At 43.1% G+C, this 19,577-nt stretch overlaps 1 protein-coding gene across 2 annotated transcripts in view; it reads right to left on the reverse strand.

The window, feature by feature from the left end:
• The window catches only part of LOC146344866 (cyclic AMP-responsive element-binding protein 5), a 136,300-nt gene extending 117,075 nt beyond the window's left edge, over nt 1-19,225 (reverse strand). Inside the window, exons 1-2 of one of the 2 annotated variants that reach the window (XM_084860440.1) lie at nt 19,100-19,160; nt 5,196-5,261 (exon numbers count right to left, since the gene is read on the reverse strand). Coding sequence is in view for 1 of the 2 variants with exons in the window: in XM_084860439.1 (XP_084716565.1) it covers nt 19,100-19,146 (47 nt within the window). In the remaining variant the exon portion in view is untranslated. Of the gene's footprint in view, nt 1-5,195; nt 5,262-19,099 lie in introns of both variants that reach the window. The other variant, XM_084860439.1, reaches the window with a different exon arrangement.
• Between the last annotated feature and the right edge of the window lie 352 nt (nt 19,226-19,577).

A 19,577-nucleotide genomic window follows, 5' to 3' on the forward strand; every position in this document is an offset into this window, starting at 1 on the left:
GTATTGTTAAGGTTTTTGAGGCAAAATCCATTCAGTTGCACCCTCGGTGATTGGAAGCCCCCAAACTCAGAGGCATCTGATCATCCAGTGCAGAGCGGGAGAAGCGGTGAACATGATCTTCGCCTCCCCATCCTCCTGCACTTCAGAGGGGGAAGGAAGGAGGCAGGAAGTAGGGATGGGGGAGAATTTCTCCCCGAAACTTTGGGGGGCCGAGTGCCAACGCATTCGGTCCTCCGAAGGTTGTTCGGGGAGAAATTTTCCACCACCCCCCGCCCCCCCCCGGGATGGGACTTACCTTTCACGAATGTCCCTCCCGGCGGCGGGTCCTGGCGGCGGTTCGGCAGGTCTTCGTCAGGGGCGGGGGCGGCAGCCGGTCTTTTGACCGGCTGCCGCCGCCGCCATTACAAGAAAAGTAAAAAAAAAAAAACGCCCCTGTGATAGGCTACGTAACAATTAACGTAGCCTATCACGGCTAGATTTGCAAAGTCAGCCGTGATAGGCTACGTTAATCGTCACGTAGCCTATCACGGGTGACTTAAAAAAAAAAAAAAAGCGCGTACGGCTAATGGCGGCCCCCATAAGGAGCCGCCATTCGCGTTCCTTATTTGGTCCCTGTAGTCTACGTAAAGATTTACGTAGACTACAGGGACCAAATAAGGAATGCGAATGGCGGCTCCCTATGGGGGCCGCCATTTGCGTACGCGCTTTTTTTTTTTTCAAAGTCACCCGTGATAGGCTACGTGACGATTAACGTAGCCTATCACAGCTGACTTTGCAGATCTAGCCGTGATAGGCTACATTAATCGTTACGTAGCCTATCACAGGGGCGGGTTTTTGGTTTTTTTTTTCTTTTGACGTTTACGGCCGGGGAGACGGGGCGCTTCTCCCCGGCCTGAATTTCGGCCGGGCAAGGCGGGAAGCCTCCCCCCCGGCCTGAATTTCGGCTGGGTGAGGAGGGAAGTCTCCCCCCCCTGGCCTGAACTTCGGGCGGAGCAGCAAAGCACCTCCCCCCCACCGCGAAGCAAGCTGCGAGACCAGGTAAGTGACTTTCGTGCATCCCTAGCAGGAAGAGACTCAGGATAACTCATATCCTGGCCTCTCCAGTCTCCTCTCCTCACCCACTGGAACGCCCCTTTCCTGCTCCTCCAAGGTCACTTTTCCAACCTTGGAGAGCAGACCGGATCTTTCTGTGCTGGCTGTGAGGGGGTGGGGGAGAGGGGACGGATCTATGACTCCCCCTTCTGAGGTTGGAGTGCTATCTCTGACCTCGGAAGGGGGAATCTGAACAATCCTGGGATGCTCACCCAGGGACCATAGGATTGTTCTATTACACTTTGTAAACTGTCCAGGAAGCATTTGCTATTGGGCGGTATAGAAGAACATGCTTGTTTCAAAAGGTGTCAACATTACCTGATTTGCCTAAGTTTTATTTTAATCAGCAATCTTAACATTGAACTGTAACAGCGAGAGACAAAGCACATGAGAACTTTGTACATGGGGATCCCTCCTCTGCAAATATCACAAGTTACTTCATAGGTAAAACTGCCTGGCCTTCTGCCAGGTTTTCTGGCCAAACCAGGGAATTTCATTTTCCTCCTTTTTGGGAAGATGGACTGAAGTTTGAACACCACATTTCTCCCTTTCACCATTCATCTGTCTAGTGATGGGTAAAAACGGGGAGGGAGATCTGCCAGTGAAAGATAAGAACTAAGGGTCAAACCTCATGTGATGCTAACACACCACCACCACCTTCTTCTTGTATCCATGTGTAATTGTGTGAGTGTGTGCGCGCGCGCATGCGCACACGTGCAAAAACATAAGAGGAACCCTGGTGGATCACACCAAAGGCCTGTCTAGTCCAGCATCCTGTTTCTGACAACGGCCAACCAGTTGCTTATGAGAAGCCCATAAGAAGGATATGATGGCAAAAGCTCTCTCCCACTGTTGTTCTCAACCAATTCATATTCAGGCGCATGTCACCTCTGATCCTGGAGATCATAGAATCATAGAATCATAGAATAGTAGGGTTGGAAGGGGCCTACAAGGCCATCGAGTCCAACCCCCTGCTCAATGCAGGAATCCAAGTCAGAGTATCCCTGACAAATGGCTGTCCAGCCTCGTCTTGAAGGCCTCCAGTGTGGGAGAGCCCACCACCTCCCCAGGTAATTGGTTCCATTGCCGTATTGCTCTGACACTCAGGAAGTTTTTCCTGATGTTCAGTCGGAATCTGGCTTCCTGTAACTTGAGCCCATTATTCCGTGTCCTGCACTCTGGGATGATCAAGAAGAGATCCTGGCCTTCTTCTCTGTGACAACCTTTCAAGTACTTGAAGAGTGCTATCATATCTCCCCTCAGTCTTCTCTTCTCAAGGCTAAACATGCCCAGTTCTTTCAGTCTCTCTTCATAGGGCTTTGTTTCCAGTCCCCTGATCATCTTTGTTGCCCTCCTTTGAACCCTCTCCAGCTTGTCTGCATCCTTCTTAAAGTGTGGTGCCCAGAACTGGACACAGTACTCCAGATGAGGCCTAACCAGTGCTGAGTAGAGGGGAACTAGTACTTCCCGGGATTTGGAAGCGATGCTTCTATGAATGCAGCCCAAAATAGCATTTGCCTTTTTTGCAGCCACATCACATTGTTGGCTCATATTCAGCTTGTGATCGACAACAATTCCAAGATCCTTCTCGCTCGTAGTGTGGTTGAGGCACGTATCCCCCATCTTGTAACTGTGCATTTGGTTTCTTTTTCCTAGGTGCAGAACTTGGCATTTGTCCCTATTAAATGTCATTCTGTTGTTTTCTGCCCAGCACTCCAGTCTATCCAGATCACTTTGAATTTTGTTTCTGTCTTCCAAAGTATTAGCTATCCCTCCCAATTTTGTGTCATCTGCAAATTTGATCAGCATTCCCTGCACCTCCTCCTCCAAGTCATTAATAAAAATGTTGAAGAGCACTGGGCCCAGGACTGAGCCCTGCGGTACCCCACTCGTTACCTCTCCCCAGCTTGAGAAGGTCCCATTGATAAGCACTCTTTGAGTCCGATTCTGTAGCCAACTGTGGATCCACCGGATCGTTGTTTCATCTAGCCCACTTCGAGCAAGTTTGCTCATCAGGATATCATGGGGCACTTTGTCGAAAGCTTTGCTGAAGTCGAGGTATATGATGTCTACAGCATTCCCACGGTCTACAAGGGAGGTGACTTGATCAAAAAATGAGATCAGATTTGTCTGGCAGGACTTGTTTTTGACAAATCCATGTTGGCTTCGAGTAATCACGGCATTGTTGTCAAGGTGCTTCCAGATGGATTGCTTTATGATCTGCTCCAGAATTTTCCCAGGGATTGATGTCAGACTGACTGGTCTGTAGTTCCCAGGTTCCTCCTTTTTACCCTTTTTGAAGATAGGGACAACGTTAGCCCTCCTCCAGTCATCTGGCACTTCCCCGGTCCTCCATGATTTCTCAAAGAGAATAGACAGCGGTTCTGAGAGTTCTTCTGCCAGTTCCTTTATGACTCTAGGATGCAGTTCATCTGGCCCTGGAGATTTGAACTCATTCAAAGTAATGAGGTGTTCCTTGACCATATGCCTGTCGATCTCAAGCTGCAATCCTGCCCCTTCAGCCTGTACTTCGCCTTTGCCAGGGGGGTCATAGACCCTCTTTTGGGAGAAGACTGAGCCAAAGTAGGAATTGAGCACCTCTGCCTTTTCTTTGTCCTCTGTTATCATTTTGCCATCCTTATTTAATAGCTGAACAACCATTTCTTTCCTCTGCCTTTTACTATGCACGTAGCTGAAGAAAGCCTTTTTGTTGTTTTTAGCATCCCTCGCTAACCTCACCTCGTTCTCCGCTTTAGCCTTCCTGACGCCATCCCTGCAATTCTGTGCTACCTGCCTGTACTCTTCCTTTGTTACTTGGCCTTCTTTCCACTTCCTATATGTGTCCTTTTTTGTTTTCAGGTCATCCCTAAGCTTTTTGTGAAGCCACATTGGCTTCTTCTGTTGTCTTCCACCTTTTCTTCTTGTTGGAATTGTTTGTGATTGTGCCTTGAGAATTTCCTTTTTTAAAAGTTCCCACCCATCTTGGACTCCTTTTCTCGCTAGCATTGCTTGCCATGGGACCTTACTGATCATTGTTCTGAGTTTATTAAAATCAGCTTTCCTAAAATCCAGGGTACGCGTTTGAGTACACTCGGCTTTTGCTTCCCTTAGAACCAAGAACTCAAGTACAACATGGTCGCTAGATAGTATATACCAGCTTTGCCCAACCTGTTGCCCTCCAGATATATCAGATTTCAACCCCCAGCATACTCCAGCCAGCATGTTGGTTGGAGTTACCAGGAGTATATAGCCCTCTGGCTGGTATAGAGCCATTCATGTCTAGAAGCCATTGATAGTCTTATCCTCCAAGATTTTGTCTAATCTCCCTTTAAAGCCATCTATATTTGTGGCTATCACCAAATGTTGTGGTAACAGATTCCATAGTTTATACGATGTGTGAGGAAGTACTTCCTTTGGTCTGTCCTGAATTTTTGCCATCACTCAAGTTCATTAGATGATCCCAAATTCTAGTATTATGAAAGAGGGAAGTAAACTTATTTCTGTCCACTTTTGCTGCACTGTAAATAATTTTACACACCTCTACCATAGAAATCATAGAATTATATCATAGATATCATAGAAATCATAGATAACATAGAAATCTAGTTTAGATTTCTAAACTAGAAATCCCCAAGTATAACCTTTTGCTCCGAGAGGAGTTGCTTCAGCCCCTTGATCACTGTGGTTGCCTTTTTCTGCACCCTTTCCAGCTCTACAACAGTGGGTAGCCAGAAATGTTCACAGTATTCCAAGAGTAGCCATATGTCAGGTTTTTATAAAGGTATTACAGTATGGGAAGTTTTATTTTCAGTCCCGTTTCTAAATCTCTAACATGGAATTTGCTTTTTTCACAGCTGCAACGAACAAACTGAGAGCCAAAACAGATACTACTTTCACTTTTACTCTAGAGTAGGCACAGAGAGACTATCTGAATCAGGACCCTAGAATGTCAGGTGGGTGGCTACAACCCATTCCCTCCCACTATGGGTCCAATACAGATCAGGCCCCCAGCCCTGCAATTTCTAGTCCAAGACACATAAAGAAACAAAGATAGTTGTGTTGCTCCATGAGAAAAAAATTCAAAACCCACAATTGGGCAATACCTTTATCTGGACCAAAATGCCACAAAAGTGTGCAAGCTTTCAAGTTCTCCAGAATCCTTCATCAGGCTAAGTGATACAAAGAATAGGGTTGGGGAAAGAAATAGAAAAGTCAAAAAATTGCCCAGAGGTTATGGCCATGCAGTCCTCAGTTTTAGATCCAGTCTCAAAATAGAGATTTGCAGACTGAATGAATTTGTCATTGGTAGCTGTTGCAGGTGTCAGAGTACACATAGCAATGCATTCGGAGACAGAGAAGCAATAGCTGATCTCAATTTCTGATCAAAATATAGCAAAACAGTGATCCATTGGCTTTATGGATCACAGTTTTGCAATAGAAATTGCAGGTTTGCCCCCCCCACCTACGGATCAGTTTCATAGTGGGGAGGGAAAGAGTTAAAGCCTCCCACCCCCTTGCTAGGGTCCCAATCTGGATGGGCCTCCTGCACCTACTCTAATAAAAATGAAAGACATAGCTCCTACCTACATCTTTAAATAATATCTGTATCTATGTTGTCAAAGTGATGTTGTTTAAAGTAATGTCTTGAAGTATCATCTTTAAAGTAAAGTCTCATGTTTCCTCGTCATTTCACTGGTACCCCAAAATGTGTATGTGAAGATGGCAGTGTTTGCCCCATTGTGCAGCATTTTACACAGATGAGCCATATTTTCCATTTTACTGCCCATTCATTAAATTCGGAGAGATCTTTTTGGAGCAATTTGCAATCCCTTTTTTATTTTACCACCCTGAATAATTTGGTGTTAACACAAATATATATCTGCCGAATAAGGATAATACTTTATGCATCTAACAAGTGGACTCTAGCCCACAAAAGTGTATGCCACAATACAGATGCCAGTCTTTAAGGTGCTAAAAAGACTGGGCTGGATGCAGACTTAGTCATATTTAGAGTAGACCCACTGAAATTCATAGAGCTTAAGTTAGTCATGATGCACCTATGTACCATTGGTTTAAATAAATATTACTCTAAGTATATCTAAGTCTGGATCCAGTCCTCTGTTGGTTTTGCTGCTATCTCTGTGGAGCTCATATTGTTTGCTGCTTCTTCTTTTAACCTAAGTTATTGCAGGACATTGTAATACAGATTGGGAATTCTCAGATCATGGAGCTGCATCTGTCTTTCCTTATAGCAGGGGTGGCGGGTGAGGTATTGGCCCCACAAGCGTAGCCAAGTCATTTACAGTGTTAGAGGGGCCTAGAGATCCATAATGCTTGCTTAAGTTCATTATTGGTGCAATTCCCATGCTAGTAAGCCTCTGAGAATGTGCAGATGAGTCAAAAGGCCGATAACAGCCTTCTCGGTGCATTCCTTGCGAATGGGGAGAGTCTTATCTCTGATGTGCCTGGGAACTGGAAAGCAAAGTCTGTTTACAGGTGGCTGTGTCTGAGAACCAAACACTTCTAGCCTATGCTGAGAATGATCACTAGGGGTGCATGCTGCTTAAACACTGCTTATTGCTAACCTGTAGAGTATAAGACCCATTGTAACCAGTGGCTCGGGGTTCAGCGAAGCTGTCTGATCCAACCATTGGGTACGCCTGGGTGCTGTAAGTTACTCAATAAAGTCTCCTTGTAAGCAAACCTTTGAGTCTGATTTATCGCTATCTTGGCACCTCTAACCTAAGAGTTCAATGTCCACTGCAGGGACAACACAGGTGGGCAGACTTCAGGCTTGCAGGATCTACTTTGTTTTTTACTAGAATCCTGAGGTCCACCAACCAGAGTCAGATGAGAAATAGGGACTCATGTCATATGGACATACTCCATATGAAGGAACATGGTGGCTCCAAGGATATGCTCAGCCCAGGAATTTGTGATCATCACCAGAAAACAAACTCACAAATCCTTCCACACAAAAATACACTCCCGGTTTCCTCCATGTGTTCTTTTTCAACTAATTTGCAGGTCGGGGGGGGGGGGGAGTTCTTAAGAGTGCAATCCTATGCATAGTTAAACATAAAAAGTCCTACAACTCCCAGCATTCTGGCCAGGGAATGTTGGGAGTTGTACGACTTTTTCTGTCTAAATCTACTTGCCAATCTACTGTGTGTCACCTGATCTACTTTTGCACACCTCTACCATGACAGCCATATTTGCTTATCAAAATTGCCCCCTGCTGCAAGATGCTCATGTGGGAGAAAAGATACAACTACCTGCCTACTTTCAAGTACAAGGTGAAAAGTAGTTTGGATGGGCAATTTTGATAAGAAAAACAGTACGATGGGAAAGAGATGTGTGCCTTCCCTTACCTCATGTGAGACATCCTGCTACATCCTGCAGTTTCTATGAGCAGACGCTATGAGTGAACAATGAGTTAAAAAACAAGATTTGAGTGACATGTATGGTTTGACCCTGGATGGTATTGTGATTGCAAGGGGTCATGCTAAGCAAGAGTTGTTCTTGCAGTGTTTAACTAATTTCACTTTTATGCTTGGTACAGCGGCCCTGTAATCTGCAAAGAAGAAAGCAAGCAAGAAAGCAACCGCCCAGAGAGCTTTGGCTATTGGGTGGTATAGAAATGAAATGAAATAAATAAAAAGCAAAGAAGCCCAAACATAATAACTGGATCTCTGCTTGAGGAAGAGAGTCCATTTCCAGTCTGGGTCATTTTCACACATGTTCACTCATTAGGGATGGCTTAGAATTTCATTCAGTTCAATTTTTTTATTTAAGAACTTAGCAAAATTCACACATTTCTTCACAAACAGGACAGAAAGAACTTGACAGTAAAAAGTGAATGTGGAAGAAAGAAAAACTTTTTCATTTTTACTCCAGAGTAGCCATTTTACTCCAGAGTAGGTGTACGGCTCTGGATCCAGTTTGGGACCCTAGTGTGGGAAGTAGGGGGACTTTTAAGATCTGTATTTGGGCCTCCTGTCCCCTACTCTGAAGTGCAGTGTAGAGTAAAAATGAAAAGAAAACAAAGGACATAGCTGCCAGACACAAGCTTAAAGTAATGTCGGTTTTTGCCCTGAGGTACTTAAATGCTTCCCTTGTATTTTCATCTGGAAGATACTACAGAGAAGTACACACATTCAGTATGCACAATCACTGGCACTTTTTTGTGAGAAAAAAAACATTCCCCATTCCATGTTAAAAATGAATTGTAGGCAGGAGGTCATAGCAAAGTTCTTCCTAAAAATCTGGACCTCTAGTTCCATGGTTCTTTGATGAGATCAACAGCTAAACGAGTTAAATGGAATGTGTCTGATATTAAAAGCATATATTGCTTATTCCGGAATGCAAAAATTTTACTGCTCTAAACGAGCAAAGGGAATCCAAAATGGATGAATGCTTTGATGTGTCGATTATCTTGCTGGATATGCTCCTTCTTTCTTAAAGGGTGGCTCACACGTGTGTATGGGGAGAACCCATCTTGTACCTGAGAGTGCACACATCTTTGGTGAACCAGGTTCACACGTGTGCATCCCCTAAGACGGGGGTGGGGAACCTGTGGTCCTCCAGCTGTTCTTGGACCCCAACTTCTATCATCCACGACAATTAGCCATGCCAGGTGCGGCTGACGGGAGTTGGGAGTCCAACAGCATCTGGTGGCCAACAGGCTGCCCATCCCTGCCCTACTAGCACAGTCAGCTCTGACAGTGCTGATAACTGACCCAGTTAATCCCTCTGCCATTCCCAACAGGTGACAGCACCAACCACGTCTTTAGTGCTATGGGTACTGCTCTCTGTTACAAATGAACTACCTGTTTTTGCTAGCCTTTCGATAGTCAGCAGGCTTCAATGGTGATATGTTTACTTTTATTGAATATTTAGATTTTTTATTGAATATTTTTACTGAATATTTTTATTGTATTTTATTGATTTTTATTGGGTTTGTTTGCACAGTTTTGTATTGCTTTTATCTTGTACATCACCTTGAGAGGGTTCTACCCTTAAAGGTGAACTAGAAAGACCTTTTATATAAATAAAATAAATAGCTAAGGAGCTGTGCATTGGGGCAAATATGTAAATCAGGCATCTGTTATGCATTCTGGGTAGAGATGTGAATGCCTGGAAAAAAACAGAAACATTTGGGAAAAAAAATATTTTCCCAGTCATCGTCGTCCCCCCCTCCGACCATCTTGGTATGTGTTTGTTTTTTTGTGAAAATTGGAAAAAATTGAACAGCTTTGGTTTATGAAATATTTTAGTTTAGAATGGTGTTTATTTATTGTCACCCAGCCTTTACTCCACCCAAATGATTTCTAAAAACTATGTAGGAAGAAGATTTTTACAGAAAGACTAGAGATGTAAAATGCCTGGAAATAATGAAGCCATGGAGAAAATGTTTTTATAATCCTCTCTGTAAGATTCCCAGCATAGTTACTTCTTCCAGTCCTTATTACAATTATTGATCGAATGTATCTTTTACTGATAGACATTTATGGGTGCTCCAGACCATGCTTCAAGTCAGCTTCCCAGCATGTGAGTAGAGTCACCATAACATAATATAGAAGAAAATGTGCATTCTTGACAGTTTGTGTTTTGTTCTACAGAGTTTGTTCTGCTTGGATGTCATTCCCATCCTCCTGAGCTTGTTTCTGAGCTTGTTCTAGTTAGATGCTGTGCCAGTCAATTAATGCACTTCTAATCTAAACCCCACATGTGAAAAAAACATTTTAAGGTATCCTGCCACTGTCACCAAATGCGACAAGCATGTGGGTTATTCCAGCTATGTTTCTTTTTAAAAATGTAACTTTGAGAATAGAGTCTGTAGAACTCATTGCCACAGTTTTTAATAAACTTCTCAATTAGACTTCACCACTAGGGAATGCTGCCTCTATAAAACGTTTTAACTGCTGTCACTAGAATAAACCCGCTCTACCTAAAAGAAACTCAGTTCCTTGTTCCTATGGCATATGCATGAGATTGACGCTACCACTAGAGACAACCTTTCAAAATGAATAGAAAATAAAATGTTCATTAATGAAAATTATTTATAAAAGTGAATAAAATGTCACTCTTCAAATAGTAGGTTGAAATTGCTTAAAGGTTCTTAGCTTAGGAATAGTAAGCAACCATATTTTATGTGGGTCTTTCCCAGCTAAATGAAATTTCAGTAACTTTTCCTTCAGATCAGATTTCCTTAGACTCCACCCCACAAACAGGAACAGGTTTAGGATTTTCCCTAAACTTCCTTACAAACAGGAACAGATGCTATATAACAGTCTTCCTCAGCCTCCAGTCTTTCCTGCTTCTTCTGGCTTCTAGGATGATTCAGATGTTTCAGGGACTACTTGCTGAAGTTCAGACATAAAATATGTTCTGTATAATTTGGTTTACTCATAAAATTATCATGTTTGGTATATTAAATTTAAAATTATAGTTTATTCATACAATAATTACAAATTTACTAAGTTTACTTTTAAATGTATTTAAATAAATGTGTGGTGTAGTGGCTAGAATGCTGGACCGGGAGCCGGGAGATCTGGGTTTCTATTCCCCACTTGGCCATGGAAGTTCACTGGGTGGCTTGGGGCCAGTCACAGACTCTCAGCCCAACCTACCTCACAGGGTTGTTGTGAGGAAAAAATGGAGAGGAGGAGGATTATGTATGCTGCCTTGGGTTCCTTAAAGAGGAAAAAAGGCAGGATATAAATGTAATAAATAAATAAATAAAACGAGAATGATAATGTTATGAGCAAACCAAGTTATACATAATATAATTTTAGGAATAGAAAGGCTGCTTTATATTCCTAAAGCAGCCTTCCCCAACCTGGTGCCCTCCAGACGCTTTGTACCACAATGCCCAGCATTCCCGAGCATTTGCCATGCTGCCTAAGGCTGATGGGACCTGAAGTCCAAAATGTCTGGAGGGCATCAAGTTGGGGAAGGCTGTCCTAAAGCAACAAAGTGATGTTAGATCTGTAAAGAGTGCTAAAAATATATTTGTCCTTTCCCCTCAAAATTTCAGGGGTTGGGGTGGTGGGTTGAAGGGGGGGGGAAGGGGGGGAGGTTTTCCATGGCTTCAAAATTTCCAGAAATGGTACATCTGTAATTCTGGGAATGCACAATACCAAGTCATTCATTCTTGATCAATGCTTTAAAAATTAGTATTTGATAAAGCCCAAGCCTGAATTTTTCCTAGGTTGTTACAGCATATTCGCTACACGGTCAGTTTAATATGTTTTGGCATATAGAACTTCATATTTTAATGGGCCTGATCCCCTCCCTAAAGGCTCCTCAGTAAACTCAGCTGTCATTGATTCAGAGCACAGGTCCTTTTATGGATTAGTAACTGGTTAAAAACAGGAAGCAGAGGGTAATAGTAAACAGACCACTCTCACAACGAGAGGAAGTAAGCAGTGGGTCCCCCAACGATCTGTATTGGGACCAGAGCCCTTTAACTTGTTCATACATTATCTGGAATTGGGGGGTGAGCAGTGAAGTGGTCAAGTCTGTGGATTACATCAAATTATTCAGGATGGGAATGACATCCAAGAATACTAAGACGGTACCCAGAAGGCTCTCTCTGAGCATCTCTACACCAGCCTAAAATCCCGCATTTAAAACCAGGCTTTCTGCTTCCGTTTTAAATGCAGGATCATCACAGACTCCCTTTACACGTACTTCTTACACCCCCTTTTCCCCCTTATCTGAGTCTTCCATATGTTTCATTGGACAGCCAACAGATGGCGCTGTGGTCTAGCTCCTCTTATTGCGGGTTTTCCTTTTTCATGAAGGAACTCAAGCGGAACTCAAATGCTGTAATTTGATAGTTCATTAAATCTGATCTTTGAAAAAAATGGAATAAAGGTCATTTCGTGTGGGAGATGCCCTGGAGTCTGATGATGTCATCTAAAGGACTCGCAAACTTCCATGAGTAACCAATCTCAATAGGAGGATAACAGCTTCATGTGAAGAAGCCCTCTATGTGAATAGGCAACTAAATGGCAAATGAAATTCAGTGAAAATGTACAGTGGTGTATGTGGGGGCAAAAAGAATCTTAACATCTAATGGAATACTAATGGAATTTGAAATGCCAATGACTAACCAAGAAAGAGGTCTTGGGGACATGGTGGATAGCTCAATGAGTATGTCTACTCTTGCGAATGGTGGCAATGAAAAAGACAAAAACCATGCAAGGGATTATTAGGAAAGGGATTAAAAATAAATTATCCATTGCCCTGCTGCCATGAGAAGCTAGGTTGGTGGGGAACATGGGATAGGGCTTTCTCTGTGGTAGCACCCTGCTTGTGGAATTTTCTCCTTCAGGAAGTTAGACTGGCTTCTTCTTTGTTCAGTTTTGGGCATGTTGTTAAAAATAATTTTGCTCAACATGGCTTTTGAGTATTTTAAATGTATTGGCTTCACATGCTGAGTTGGATCCAGTTAGTCATACTTACATTAGACCATTGAAATCAATCGTGACTAACTTAAGTCCCATTTATTTCAATGGGTCTGCTCCAAGTATGATTAAGATTTTATCCTGCTCTGAATTCTGCTGTTTGTGAAGTTTTAAAGTTTCAAAAAGGTTTTTTTAAGTGTCTTAAGTGTTTTGGTTTTCTTTGGAAGTCATCTTGAGGGCTCTATCTGGTCTGATACATTAGTCTCTAAGGGAAGGCAGCAATGAGGGAGAGGACCTTCTTAGTGGTAGCCCCCCATCTGTGGAAGTAGCTCCCCGATGAGGTCTGCCTGGTGCCAACACTGTTATCTTTTCAGCGCCAGGTTACGACTTATCTCTTTTCCCAGGCATTTGGCAGCACATGATGAGCTTTAACTGGTCCTGGATGTGTCTTTAGTTATGATTCAGTGTTCAAAGTTGTTTTTAGTTATATGTTGTGTATATTGTCTGTGTGCTTTTATGGACATGGCTTTTAAACTCCGTATACTGTATTTTAATGTTCTAACTTCTGTAAACCACCCAGAAAGCTTCGGCTATGGGGCAGTATAGAAATGTAATAAATAATAATAATAAATAATGATGGAGCCACATTTGGGATACTGTGTATAACTCTGACCACCCCGACTCAAAAATCATATTGTGGAGCTGGAAAAGGTGCAGAAAAGAGAGACCATAATGAGAAAAAAGACAATGAAGGAGGAGTATCATAGGTGCTTATAAAAGTATGCATAGTGTGGAGAAAGTGGACAGGGAGATTTCTCTCTCTCTCTCTCTCTCTCTCCCATAATACTAAAACTTGGGTAAATGAAATTGATTGGCACTAAAGTCAGGCCTAACACAATAAAGTACTTCACACAACACATAATATATGGAACTTGCTGCCAAATTTGCTGGGGGAGGCCATAGGATTATGTGGCTTTAAATTGGAATTGGACAAATTTATGGAGGCCACTAGACACTAATTATGGTTTAATAGAACCTCCATGTTCAAAAGCAGTCAATATAGATGCTCAGGAAGGGCAACAGTGGGTAGTGGGCTATTGCCTTCATGTCCTGCTTCTGGGCTGCCCAGAAGCATCTGGGAAAGAGGATGCTGGGTTAGGTAGCCCTTTGATCCAGCAGCACTCTTGTTATATTCTTATGTTATGTTCAGTCACAGGGTTTGAATAAGGAGCCAGAAAAGAGGAAATGCAAGTAGCATGTTCCATAGCCTTGGGTTGACATTTAAATTCAGTTTCTATTGGAGGGGAAGAACTCAAAGTGGGGGAAACTTTTCTTTTTTATTATGTTGGAACACAGACAAATGAATAAAGCAACTTTGCAGAAGCTTTGTAATCGTTGAGAAAAGGGAAAGTGCAAGAAAGTTCATGAGAAAAGAAACACTTTGGTGTTCCTTCCTCCTCCTCCTCCTTTCTGCCCTCTGGTTGTTCAGAGTGTAGAAAAGTGAGTAAGCAGGACAGTCCTCCCCACCCGCTGGACCTTTAGCATTCTTGCCAAGATAAAGAGCGGTTTTGCCTGCCCACCTTCCTTCCAAGACAATAACATGTCGTAAGTCAATGTCTCTCAGGCACTCTAGAAAGCAAGGGGGAGCAACTGGAGGATACAAAATGGGATTCCCTGAGAATCAGCCTGGAGTTGGAAGGACCTGCTAAGCGGCAGGGGGAAGAATACCCCGGCCACGTGGAGCACAGCCCTATAGCCCTCCTCCTCTGTCTGAAGCCAAAATAGAACTTTTGAATTTGGAGGCAAATTCCATTTGGATTCCACTTCATCTAGATGAGAAAATGCCAAGACAAGCAAGTTCATTTCTTGGGAAAGGCACAATATAAGGTGGATTTGTAAAATCGTTTCCTTTTTCACTGCAAGGTGTATTTTTGTAGGACCTCACCTGTACTTTATAAATTCCTTTTATATGTCTTTGTTTAAAAGTGTAAGGGTTTTAAAAAACAACAACAGCAGATCTATTGCATTTTATGAATGCTGTGAATCACTTTGGAACTCCGGACAAAAAGCAGGATACAAATCTAAAAGATCAACACTGATACTGATATGGCTGTATGCTGAGCCCTTCGCAAAAATGGGATGCTCATGGGTCTCTGCTATGAGGCAACTGCAATCATCATCATTATCATCCACCCTCCATTTGTGAATTTCATATTTTGGACTCGGTGAAAGCCAGACCAGTGCCAATCTTTTACTGCTTTCTCTAGAAAATGGGCTTATATATGAAATGAGGAACAACTTAGGTTATTTTACAAAATAGAAAATTTCGTTTACAGAAACTTTTTCAGAGGATAGCCATGTTAGTCCCTGCTCCACAATCCCACCACAGCACAGCAACCTGATGGGGAGATTAGGCAGATATATAGTAACTGGCCCAAGGTCACTATTTATGCTCGTGGCTGAGAGGCCAGTTGAACCTGCGTCATGCCAGTCCAAGACATAACCTATCTTTCCCATCCCATTGACCACAGTAGCTGGAGATGATGAGGAGTTGTTATCAATGGAGGTTGGTGGCTCCGATGTAAGTGGGGCAGTGAATCCACTCCGGGTGTCAGTCTGAACCAGCCAGAACTCTAAAGCAGCTATCCAAGGTGCACCTGTTGGGGAAGGCTGCTCTAACCACTATACCACATTGGCCCTCAAAAGGTTTTTATTTTGCTTACAGTCTCCACAACTGTGGCAATAAATGTCCCCACTCATGTGCTCTGGAAAAGCTCTTGCTCTGGAGGAGTTCCCTTCCCATAGATTTCAACTAGGTTTTTGGAGCCTAGAGGAGGGGCCATTGGTCATCACATGCTTCTCTCACCCTTTCCTCCCATGGTGCATATGAAAGGGGGGTGAAAGAAAAGGATGAGTTAGGTGGAGCAAGCCACAGCCACATCCTCTTTAACTAGCTGTGAAGCTGCTGAACAAGCAGGCAGCATCTAGGGGTCGTGATCTGGAAACCATACTACTGGCCATTTTAGCCCCTTTTCTCACAGTCTAGCAGATGAGCACTCGTGTATATCAGTCACCACAACCTTTGTAGTCTGTTAGGTACTTTGGAGATCTGGAAAGTGCAGATGGCCATGTCTGAAAAACTAGCCCATATGAGAGCAGCCAACTCCCATGAGCAAAGGAAACCACAAAAGAGAAATGAAAACGTCACAAGTGAACAAACCTAAGGTTGTTATTTATGCTGTGTTACTGTCGTATTAATGGATGAACCTGGACTTTTCCTACGTCTGATGAAGTGTGTGGTGGACCTCATTTACTTAAATATGTAGACAAGTTGTTTTTTTTAATAAACTAGTTTCTTGCAAAAGTTCCTTTGACATGACACATCTTGGCTGCTGTTCCGTACTTGAGTCAAATTGAATGCTCAGTTATATGGATCAATCCACTACAGGTTATGTTTTATGGAGAATCTGTCCACTGTACAGGGAAACGGACCAGTTCAGCACTACAATTCATGCCTGGGACAGACACAACACTAACATTAACACTAACCAGTCAGAAGCATCCCAGAGGCTTGCAGGTTCCTCCTACTTCCCCTCTCACATTCCTCGTTCCCTTTCAGCAGTGGAGCTAACAATGTTTACTGTTATATCTCTGCTAATGTTAAAGTTAACCATAATTACCCATAACCACAGTTAGCAAATTGCCTTCTAACCATGGTGCACACTGGGGTTCAGCACCAGCCAGTTAGCTCTGCAACTGAAAGGGAAGGAATGGCCACAAGAGAAGGGCGGAGGGAAGAGTGGAGGATGCCGGTTCCCTAAGCACCGGTTAGGCGATTGGGCAGCATTACATATGCATCAGGCCTACATAACCACATATAAACACATCCTACAAAATGAACTGGTAGCGACTTGTCAGTGCCATTTCTAGGTTTCTGGGGGCTTCACCACAACAGGCTTTTTATCCCACAATTTACTGGGACTTCTGCTTCTGGATTCTTTGCAGGATTAAGATTGGATCCTTACATGGGCTGACATGGGCTGTTTTTGGAGGGCTGTCTTTCTTGGCAAGTTCTCTGCAGCCTCTTTGCCACCTCCTCAGCATTTGTTGCCTCTCTCTGCTCGGTCTAAGAATTGGGCAGAGTGGAGGGGGGCGGGGGAGAGAAAATGCTAAGAGGGAGGATAATTTCTCAGAATTTGCTATGCCTTTACTTTTTCTCCTCATCCTGCTGACCCCACTGAGGTAGCAGAGAGGGCATCCTAATTTACCCAGAGAGGATCACCCAGAATATGTAACTCCATCAATTCCATATTACATGTTTATCCTCCCATTCTTCCAAAGAGCTCAGAGCACCATACATATCTCCTTCCATTATACAACAACCCCACAAGGTAGGTAAGGCAAAAGAGGAGTGGAGAGACTAGCCCTGAGTATCTTCCCTTCTTCCATGATGAAGTAGCTTATCATATGGAGCCACCCTACATTTACTTCATGGTGCTGTGTTTATAGCAGAACTGCACAATTTCAGATGGCCATTAAGTGGATTTACATTAATATACTGCATTATCGCCAATCTTTTAAAACGTGGGATAAAGGTAAAAACACACAGGAGATGCCGTGGAGGTTAACAACATTGTGTAAAGGACCCGCAAATTTCCGTGAGTGACCAATCATTAGCGTGCAATCAAGAGTAGGGTTAGTACAGCCAGGAACTTCCAAGGATTGGCAGTGGAACCCCTAGCAGGCAATGGCCTGAGCAGGTGCCCAATGATGCCAACCCTAATGACATCCCTGGCATTTGCTATAAGAGGAGTGTACTGGAGTATGGTGTAAGAGAACAAGTAGTGAATTTAATGTAAACAAGAATATAACACAAACCCATCCAAAGTGAGGTGACCTATCAATCTGTCTTGCTATGAAATATGATATCTAAAGCAGATTCTACTAGCATGCACAACATTTAAAGATCAAAGCAAAGTTTCTGGCCCTGTATAGTGCCAGTTTCTAAAATGCTAATGTGTCTGTTATCAAATTGTTTTACTGTAATGAACTTCAAGATTAAAAAAAAAGCTTAAGATGCTTTTAAATGAATGGATTTTCTCAGTGTCAAATGCGCTGATTCAGCACACCTGACTCCAGCAAGCCACATAGAAACTATGGTTTTACGTATGTTGATTGCTGCTGCTCCAAACTATGAACACGGTTCACTTTTCCTTCAAACTCACTCAACCTTCTTCCACATTCCATTTACAGCTCCAAAGAGGGGGATGGAGCAAATAAAATGACACCTCAAATTCTGGCATAGCAAAGACTATATTACAGCATGAAGTTTTAATCTTTGTGAACTGCCCAGCGAGCTTCAGCTACTGGGCGGTATAGAAATAAATAAAATAAATTCGTAAAATGAAATCAGGCATATCGATGCAAAACTTCCCAATAGGCATAATTTATTTTCTTTAAAAAACATATGAACCTTTGGTAAACATTTTAGTAAGGAATTCCAATCTCCCTTGCCCCAAACCCCACGGGAATTAACTGACATATGACAAGTCTTTTGCTTTCTTCATAACTGGTATGTTTTAGGGTGGGAGTGTATCAGTGACTCTTTGCAAAGGAGAGAAAGAACACAAAGACGCAGGAGTCACTATCTTGAAATCTTAAGTTGCCCCACTGACACAAATGAGTGGTTGCAAGTCTTGTAGAATTGCGTTGGCAAAGCATTAGCTTGAAACCCTGGAGTGGGACCTTTGGGACAAGCTGCACAAATCACATTCCTAAATGATTTATATCTTAGACAGCATATCTTTACCAGTGAAACCTTTTACGCTATTAGACAGCAGTTAACTGATCTCAAATTGACCAGTTGCATTTCAAGACCAACCCCCTCGCTTTTTCAAAACCATGATTCCAACGTGTGTGTGTGTGTGTGTGTGTGTGTGTATAAGCATATACCCTAGCAGAAAATAATTTGCAGCTGTAATAATATCAGGTTGGATTATTTCTTTTTAACGGGGGGGGGGGGGGAGAGAAGAAAAACACTATAGTTTTAGATTGAATAATAAAAGATAAAAAAGGGGAGCCTGTGAATAATTAGAGGTTGCTGTCTGAAGTCAGTTGCAGTCACTGCAACTGATAATAAACTTAAACCCCCTTGAGAGCAGGTAAATGCTTTGCAACCCTGACCCCCTAGATCTCACATTACTTAACTACCCTGCAGCTCCAGCATTACATCACCGTTCCAATGATTGGTCCCTGCAGTTTAACTCTCTCCCTGTCTCCTCTGATTAGGAACGAAAGAGCAGCACGGGGAAGGAGCCGAATGAAACTTCGCTCGAAAGTTTGCTGATTCTCGGTCGATGCAGATGGGTGCTGGAGAGCCCAAGTTCTGCTCCACAAGTCTAGAGTATGTTTATAGTAGCACAAAGCAAACTCCATCCAAGTGAAGAGTAGAAAAGGGCGGGGGGGGGGAGGAGAGGAAAGAGAATGTGCTCAAAGAGGAAACGAGTAAAGTAGGCAAAAGGAAGAGAAGGACGGACGGTTGGTAGTAGTGATAGTAGTAGAGAGCAATCAGAAGAGGAAAATTAAAAACAAACCTCATGGACATCACTGGGTCTGAATTCCCTGCTGAGGTGCAGAACATGAGAGCCCTGGAATGAGTGTATGTAGAACCTGAGCCAAAGCTTAACTAGCCCGAGTGAGTCATATCCTTCCCATTTGACTCCAGTCCAAAGGATGATGTAATGCTCTGGCCCTCTCCCTCGCTTGCCTGCTTGCTCCCTCTGCTCTCTACGCTGCCTCCCTCCTCCCCTTCTCCTTTTTAGCTCGGTGTTAGTGAAGTCACCATTTAAATCTGGCAGAGCTGAAGCAAAAAACTTCAATGTAACCAAAACAGCCCCAGGCGAAGTTCCAGACGCACAGAGACTTGGTGGTGCAATTGCCATTGGAAACGGGTAAACAGAGAAAGAAACAGTGCCGCCTCAGAATGGCCTGCACAGCTGCCTGAGAGAGATCAGAGTCAAACCCCGGGAACGAGGCTGTCGGAGATTTAATGGTTTTCCTCAGAAGATGCTA

This window comes from Heloderma suspectum, chromosome 5 (assembly GCF_057233095.1).
Source record: "Heloderma suspectum isolate Gila_16-S chromosome 5, 16-S_ref, whole genome shotgun sequence".
Classification (NCBI taxonomy): Eukaryota; Metazoa; Chordata; class Lepidosauria; order Squamata; family Helodermatidae; genus Heloderma; species Heloderma suspectum.